Source organism: Babylonia areolata, chromosome 1 (genome assembly GCF_041734735.1).
Source record: "Babylonia areolata isolate BAREFJ2019XMU chromosome 1, ASM4173473v1, whole genome shotgun sequence".
Lineage (NCBI taxonomy): Eukaryota > Metazoa > Mollusca > Gastropoda > Neogastropoda > Buccinidae > Babylonia > Babylonia areolata.
The window spans coordinates 57,059,577-57,068,719 of NC_134876.1; the positions used below are offsets into that span (position 1 = coordinate 57,059,577).

General features: G+C 40.4%; 1 protein-coding gene across 1 annotated transcript in view; it reads left to right on the forward strand.

Annotated features, from left to right (window-relative positions):
- Positions 1-3,179: 3,179 nt before the first annotated feature.
- Positions 3,180-9,143, forward strand: part of LOC143284566 (cAMP-dependent protein kinase regulatory subunit) — a 142,019-nt gene continuing 136,055 nt past the window's right edge. Inside the window, exon 1 of the mRNA XM_076591370.1 lies at positions 3,180-3,353. Within this exon, the coding sequence (XP_076447485.1) occupies positions 3,189-3,353 (165 nt within the window). The 5' untranslated portion in view covers positions 3,180-3,188. The remainder of the gene's footprint in view (positions 3,354-9,143) is intronic.

Consider the following 9,143-nt stretch of genomic DNA (forward strand, 5'->3'; position numbering starts at 1 on the left):
CATACACTGATGGACACACTCAATGATATTATGAGGAACGGGCCAGAGTCGAAAACCTCCTTCCTCCGACAGATACAGGTTATAGAACTATATAAACCTTCGATCCGGCTATCAGTCGTGAGACCACCGTCACGCGCAGTGAAAACTGACAAACACTGTGGTGGACGGTTAATTAGTGTGTGTGTGTGTGTGTGTGTGTGTGTGTGCCGTGTGTGTGTAAGTCATGAGCACCGGCGAAGCTTTGCATGATTGCTCACTGGCTGTGCAGGTCATCTCTGCCCACTCGGTGTGAGGAATTTCGAATTCTTCGGATATCGTCCTGGACTAAATTTCAACGAAATGAAATATAAACCTGACTCGGACGAAAAACAAAAACAAAAAACGAACAACAACAAAAACCAAACAAACAAAACATTTCAATATTTTGAAGTTCTTATTTCTTGCGCATGGGCGTACGTTCAGTCTGCCGTCTATTTGAGAGCCGATATCGGAGTCACTGAGTTAATGGATGGTTTCAATTCATACAGTAAACACCGAAAGCCGCGTGCGCCGCGCAACAGACACAATTTTTAACTAAAATGAAAATTGGAAACATCAGTTGGGGAACGTGGGACTGAAGAAATGGACATCAGTGTGTTTACAAGTAGAAAAAACTGAAAACCAAAAAAAGAAAAAGCGGAAGAAAATAGCGACGCGCGCGACTGAACGAAACAAAAACCAGTCACATATAAACTTTGGGTCGACAACTCAGTCTTGTTCAGTGAATAATGGGAGCGGAGAATGACAGGTACTTGGCCGAACGTTAGCCAATGTATGGTGAAGATGATTAATGAATACAGGTGGCCGGAGTAGGAAAGAACACCCGGAACTTGATCAGAAAGTGAACTGATGTGATACTGAGTATGCCCGACAATATCATATAACAGAATGACTGAATGTTGGAGAGAATGAATGGATGAGTAATGCAGTTAATGAATGAACGCAGAACGATGCGAGACTCGAGTTGCCAGCTGACAAAGGAGATACGCAGTCGTTAAATTAAAATATATACCACCAGATAAATTCACCACCAGTTTGTAAGAAGCCGCCGTCCTGAGTCAAGTTGCGGCTTAAGAAACGTCGACCTAGCGCGCGAGTGCACACTCAGTAACACACACACACACTGGGACACACTGACTAACACACACACACGACTCGAGGTTCTTATGGTCGAACTTTCACAGGCATTAGTTCACAGCCCTATTTCTACAGCCCTTTAATGTACTTCAGAATTGTTAATGGTTTCTGATTATTATCATTATTATTATTGAATTGTTAGTGTTATATGTAATTGCATGTTAGTTATGCATTTTTTTAGTAGTTTTCTACCTTTTCTGTTTTCCTCTTCCCTGACCCCCCATCCCCCCCCCCCCCTTTTTTTTTAATCGTCTAGTATCACTGATAGTGAAAACTGACGCTAAACTAAAGAACGAACCGGAACGAACACACACACACACACATAATAAACTGAAAAAGAAAAAAAAAATCATAGGCTAACCGAATTGCACAAACATGGTGGAATGCACTACCAATCGAAGTTAAACTTGCAAAATACTAACACGTTCAAAAATCTCCTTGACACCAACACCATCTTAAAAGAAAAAAAAAAGAGACTATGATGAATAAAACAAAGTTTCTTGCAGAAGTGTACTTGCGTACACCGCCCAACAACAAGAAACAAAAGATGCCGCTCGGAAAATAAATAAATTAAATAAAATGGAAGAAGTGAAGATGAAAATTCGATGGGGACTGACATAAAAAGGCCGCGAGAGGTCAAGGCAGATGACTGCCAGTCCCTATACTACTGTCAAGGCAGATGACTGCCAGTCCCTATACTACTGTCAAGGCAGATGTTTGCCAGTCCCTATACTACTGTACTACTACTACTATCATCGGGACACACTGACGTGCGCACCACTGCAGTGTGCGCAGACGAAGACGCGGGACTGGAGGCCCACAGTAGGCCAATATATGGGCAAGGTTACTGTAAATGAATAGGCAGACCGGAGAACAGACTGAATGACGGCGGGATCATAGTAACCGTAAATTAATGGATAAAGGAATGAATGAGAGAATGAATGGGTGAGTCATGCAGTTAATCAGTGAAGACGAATGCGGAAAAGATTTACGAAACAGATCGAACTGTCAATTGCAAAGGAAACAATGACGCGCAGTCATAATATAGGTACGTGTACCACCGCGGCCAGACAATATCTTCGTTTGCGATTGCCCTGGACAGTCAATTAGGTGTTCGCGCGCGCGCGCACACACACACACACACACACACACACACACGGCAAACAAACAAACTGACACACACACACACTGGCATACACAGAGGCCTGATGCATATTCCGATTCGGCGCTCGCGACTGAAGACTGTATGTTGCCACATTACAGGCCCGGTCAGAATAATGCATGCATGGTAATCTGGCATCGTACAATTTTTCCGTGTTTTCAAACCTACTTGCTTTCCACCAGGAACACATAAGTTATTCAATGTGTGGCGTACACAATTTTAGGAACATAGATCAGACCTGAGTCCTTGTTTTTGCTACTTCAAAGTTTCTCTTTTGCCAAGTTTTATAGAGAGGGGGAGAGAGAAAAGAGTTTACAACTGTTTCTCAGTTGTTAGCGTGTAAACTTAAATTACTTCAGTGGCACGATTCCAAAGACAGTACAAAGTACAACAGAGGAAAGTTAAAAGTCTGGAAAAGTGTTCCCTCTGACGTCAGTGTTGCTCAGCAAAATTTTAGGGGCCCTCTCGTGCTGCCAGTGCCAGACAGCCTACGTTTTGCTTCCCAGTCGGTGAAAGTTCAGAATGACCTAGTTTTCTTGACATACCGAATGCCTGACAACACATCCCCTCCCATTTACTTCACGTGATATTCACACCTCGAACGGTTTAAGTGCGTAATCGGAACAATATGCACTGACCCGAAATTACCTGCCGTATGTTCTTATCGAATTATAATTGTTTTACAAGGTCAGAACGGTCGCATCCCTCACACAGCCCATAGATAGGCACGGCATGCAAAACAACCAGCCATTTGTGAACGCAAGTCTCATTGGCTGTTAGACGCAGGAAGTGTTATTGATCAGCCAACCCTCGCTTACTTACTTTACTTGTTGCTGTCAATAGTATCAGCATGGCGGCGAACGCAGACGAAGAACAGAGTCTGAAAGAGTGCGAAGCATACGTGCAGAAGCACAATGTTCAGCAGCTGCTGAAAGATTGCATCGTACAGTTATGTGTTAACAAACCGGAAAATCCACTAACCTTCTTGAAAGAATATTTCGAACGACTGGAAAAGGTGAGTACTAACTTCGTGTACTTCGCCGTCGTAACTAATCATAAACAAGTGCGTCAAGTTAAAGTTTGACGTCTGCTACACCGGTGCGTCTTGTTGTTTGTTTTTGACAGTTCCAGCGGCACGTTGCTAGTATTGCGCATAATGAACTGTATTGAGAATGTGGATATACTCGTCCAACCTCGATTTTAAGTTGTTTCAACGTGGTGTTTTTCTTTGCACTAAAGTTCAGCTGGCAAAAGAACTGGAGAAACAAAGAAGCAGCAGTCACCCCTATATAATATATACCCGTCTCTTTCCTCCCCTTATCCATTCACACACACGCACACACACACACACACACACACACACATTCGTATTCATTGTGTATGCATGAGCTTGTTATTTGTCATGTTTGATGTTGGCTGAAAATGTATGTGTTAAACTTAAAAGTATACAACATACATACCACCTCACCTCCCATTTTCAGACAGAAACACACACACAACACACACACACACACACCACTAAAGATAAAAAAGATATAAAATTGAAGACTTGTATTACTGCTACTACAACATGCAAACACACAAACACAACACACAAACACACCACACACACACACACACACACACACACACACACAATGAATACACACACAGTCAGGCAGACAGACACACACACTCACAGACATACATACATACATACATACAGACACACACAGACAGACACACAGACACACACACACACACACACACACACACACGTGCACATGCACATGCACACACACACACATGGTATATTGATACTATTGACCTGAAAGAAAAGGGCAAATAATAATATGTTTCTTCTCACACAGGGATATATTCATCATTTCATGTATTTTGTTTCTAATGCCCCAGATGTACTTTGTCATGTTTGTCCACAACTTCTGTTTGAAATGCGACAATTTTGTTTGTTTTGTTTGGCTGTGCAATCAAGATTTTAGAAGCTGATTTGACGGCACTTTTCCGAGTCAACTTCAAATTAAATGTTATTCATGTTTCTAGGGTTAATGTGATAGAGTACATTAAATTACATAAGATTAGTATCATTGTAGTTTATGGTCTTTCGTCCTTTAGGCCTTTTAACCCAGGTATGTTCCTCACACCCGTCTTGATCATATGAAAATGATCTATTCAGTTCATTTTACTCAAGGAGGCGTGACTGTGTTCAGACAAATCCATATAGTGATATACGCAGCACCATTTCTGTTAAGCAGATGCTTGACCAGCAGCTTAACCAATGAACTTAGACCTTGAGGAGAAAAGGAAAAAAACAAACAACAACAACAAACGAACAGGAATATGTTGTCAAAAAGTTAAACATAAATTTCATCAAATTTCAAAGAAGTTTGCATGAAAACTGCATTGCAAAAAGTAACTCAAGTGTAATTACAGATTTTTCAATTCTGAATTTTTCAATTTTGAAGTTCTAAATTTCGTTATGATTAAAAAATCAGTTACTGTTTAAGAGTGTTTGTGTTAGATGGTAAAGTGTAATATGACAATAGATAGTTATCATATTCTTCTTTAGAAAAAAGTAACAAAAGAAAAAGACAGTTTTATTTTATCACAAGTATTCAGTATCAGTACTTTATTTCCATATATTCACTGTTGTCCTGTTGGTTTCAGATGTAGAAGTTTGAATCAAGTTTCCCCAAGAGTTCCTACTTTCCATTTGAAGTAAGGGGTGGGGTGGTAGGAGGAGGATCTGTTCAGGATATTTAGAAAAGTAAATGGCATCCATATGTATTGTTATTTGTTTGAACTTGCCAGATTACTGGCACACACAAAACTGTCTAAAGATAAAGTTAAATGTTAGGTTCTGTAGAGCGTTGTGTTTCTGGTTTTGCTTAAAACAAAACATTAAAGAATGAAGTCTGTCTACATCAGCCGCATCAGCCCAGCATGTCCATGCAGAGATGATGGGTTTTATTGAGTTTTACAGACCAGCAGAGGCTTGGTTTTCACAAACTTTGGTCATGGAGTATGGCACTATGTTGATAGGTGTCACAAAATCACAGTAATTATGTGAATAACCTTACTTCAGCTTGCAGCCAGTTTGTTTTGTTTTTCCATGAGTGAAAGGTGAATGTGTTGTACTCCAAAAATTCAGTGAAGTTTCTTAAATTACAAAACATCTATTGTTTTTATGACATAGTAGTCAGTGTATGATGCCAATAAGAAATGCACAGCTGGAGGAGCTATGCATTATTACAAAACTGTATTAGTTATTGAACATTTTATGGGCTCAACTCAGAGAGGAGCACAGATCTTAAAGCTTCCTGAAGAGGTGTGTTTGTATGTGGGCTCGGGTTGGGAGCTAGCTGTGTAAAGAGGACAGACCAACAGAAATCAAATTTGGTCAAGTGGGTAGAACTTGTGGAGTCTTTTGAAACAGCAACAATGGGGTGAGGTCTAACTTCATTTGGACTCTCCCAACCAGAAAATTTGTTATGTCAGTATACAAGGTTTGCTCGAGACTAAGATGGAAAGGGAGACCATTGAAAAAAGTGTAGCTTGGGAGGGGGTCTGAATGAGTGAAATAATAGTACTCTGTGGTTATAGTTTTACCAAGACTTGTTTTTCGCTTGATTATGCAAGACTGAGTTTATATGCTTCCATTGTACTCTAGATTAATTTTTTCTCATTTGTTGCTGATGCACATATTATTATTTTAACTTGGTCATTTCATGTCATTTTGTTTCATTGCCACTCTGTGGAATAGTTTGAATCTATGTAATAAATAAGACTTAATTTTGGGACACTTGAACCCAAAGACTGCCAACAAAAGGGTCAGAGGTAGAAGAGACAATGGAAAAGAGAGAACAGAAGAAGACGTAGTTGTGGAGTATATATATATGTGTGTGTGTGTGTGTGTGTGTGAAGGGTGGGGTGGGGGGAATGACAGAATTGTATTTATCCTTCAGTAAGCCCTCCTGTCTCCAAACTCTGTATCCTCCCAGCAAACTATATCATGGGAATTTTTAGGTTCACATGTAATAGATGACATGTACTTTGATGCTGAGCTGCATGTTTGGCATTTTGAGTTTCCTGGCATGGAGCCAAAAGGCTGTGCTGTTTTTTTTCCCTTCTTTTTGTTCTTCCTTCTTCTGTCTGGTTTTCTTTCTTTTTCTTCACTGTTTCTTTTTTTTGTTGTTGTTGTTGTTTCTGTAACTTGTTACAATGTTAGTGATTCTGAACTTCTGTTACAGAACTACCAAACAAAGCACCATGTCAGTGACAATTCTTGCATAATCTCTCACCACTCTTCCTCTCCACTATGGTGTGTGTGTGTGTGTGTGTGCGTGTGCGTGTGTTCACACTTTTTCTGCACCCAGAAAGCTTTGAACTCCATTCCTGACTATGCCAATACTTAAAACATTCTTATAGTTATATATCAGTGACTTAAAAGAATATTATCATTTAAAGAAAAACTTTAAAAAAGAGAAGTGCATGAAAAAGGTTTGTGTAATTACCCTGTTTCAGTTTGTTTGTTTGTGTGTGTGCCTGTACTTGTCATTCCTTTCTTTCTTTTCTTTGAATTGATTCAGAATCTTTACATACTCCATGCCTGATATTCAATTAAGATTAATATGAGGTACAATGCTTGCGACTGGTTGTGAAAAGTGATAATTTGACAACAGAATGTCTGTCTGATGATTAATCATCATCCATTCTTAAGATGATTGCATATTGGTGCTGCATAAGAGGAAATGTCACTGTTTTGCAGATATGCACAGAAAAGGAACTGGGAAGTATACAGATTTCCTTGTTGCTGGGGTACTCAGAACATTTGTGGGTGTCTGACCTCATGATGTAGATGGGGTGTCTAGCTTTCAATTGAACCAAGAAAGATTCCACAAGCTTAAGCTGCCGTGCAGTGTTTTTGTCAACGAATGCAATACAAACCGGGGAAAGGCTGTGGGCTGAGAGATTGTGTGGCATGAGTGATGCTCCTTTGGATGCACAGATGATTTCCAGTTTGATTAGTACATATGTTTTTAACTGGATTGAACTATGGATATTTCATTCATGGTTTTGAATAACAGTACAATAAATCTCCCACCTTCCTTTCTGTCCATCTTTCTTTCAGTCTGTCTAAATCACTTTTATTTGATGCATGGAAGTCTCCTTTGTGTCTCTTTTTGGACCAGAGGGGATTAAGGGTTTGAAAAGAATCCACTGTGTTCATTGTATACTTTGTTGTTTCTTTAGTTCTTGCTTTCCTTCATGTTTTCTGTTATTCTTTTCTCTGTTGCTTGCCTGGCCTTTTACTGTGGTTGTGGAACACAGTTGGTACAAAGGGGAAGATTGTGTGTGTGTGTGTGTGTGTGTGTGTGTGTGTGTGTGTGTTCTATATATAATATCTATCAATCTGTCTATTTTTTTTGTTTTGTTTACAGCTAAGACCTTTGTTGTGCTTTGAACTGTTATGAAAAGACAGACATCATGTGACATTATTAATTTATGACATAATTCCAGTTTCATTCTGTTGTTTGGCACAAATTCTTTGATCTGCCTTCCTGTTTCTGTTTTTGTTGTTGTTGTTGTTGTTGCTGAGGAATGAAGGGACAGGGCGATTCCAAGCGATCATGAATAACATGTGTTGTGGGTGTTTACTTCTGGGAAGATTATGAATTGATTTTTAATATTTTGATTGAACAAAACAGAACCATATCAGTGCATTTCAAAACTTACTTCCCTGCTGATCTTGTCATTGCATGAGTTGTGAAGTTCAATTCTGTGTGTGTGTGTGTGTGTGTGTGTGTGTGTGTGTGTGTGTGTGTGTGTGCACGCCCACGCTCGCCAGAAATAGGTACGTTGACCAACTGCTCTCTAAACGAGTGCATTTAAAAAAAAATACATGCCTGCATTGCAATATACACGAAATATACTGTGCATATAGCTCCAGGAATTTAAGATGCTAAAATTGGATATTACCGTCTATCTATCTAGCTATCTATCTATCGGCTATTCCGAGTTGGAATGGTCCAAGCAGACCCCTCCTCCTCCACCCCTTCACTTCTTCATCTCCCTCAGTGCCCTGTACGCGGTCTGCCCATGCCATACATGTATGTTGACTGGGAAAGGCACAGCTTGGCAGTGACAGCTATGACAGACCGGGCAGGCCGCACGATGTATGGCACAGTTGCTGTGTCGTGTCGTTTTGTTCTGTTCCGGCGAGGGGGACTTTAACTGCTGTGGTGGTGGTGCTAAAGCTGACAGAACTTGACAGCGCGCACCAGTTTACCAGTTTCCCCCATCAAAAATGAGGGAGAGTTTGTGGGTTTTGGATAAAAGGACACCTGTCAGTGTAACCACTCGCGCAGCCGATATCGAGCGTAAAAATGGAGCATTGGCGTATGTGAATACAGGGTGTATCCTCAAGAGACTAATTAGTGTCTTCTCACAAAGGGTGTGGGTCTGTGCTTCATTGTCACGTGTGTGCAGCATCAGTTAAGGGGAAAAAACCCCAAACAACTCGGAGTTGTCACTGCGCATCTTTGAATAACATTGTGTTGTCATTCTGGTGTGTTTATGATTCCAGTCCCCCACTCTCACGGAATGGATACTTCCCGGCAGAGGATGTCGAAGTAAAAACTATTACACTATCCATATCCATGCAGACTGCAAAGGAAAAAGTCTTTTTTCACGCAGACATGTCGACATTCAAACAGAAGAAGAAGAAAAAAAGTGGTCGACTCAATAAAGTGGAAGTGGTGCCGTTTGAGTAGGTCTGATAACGGGTGGCCTCCAGTAGATGTCTATT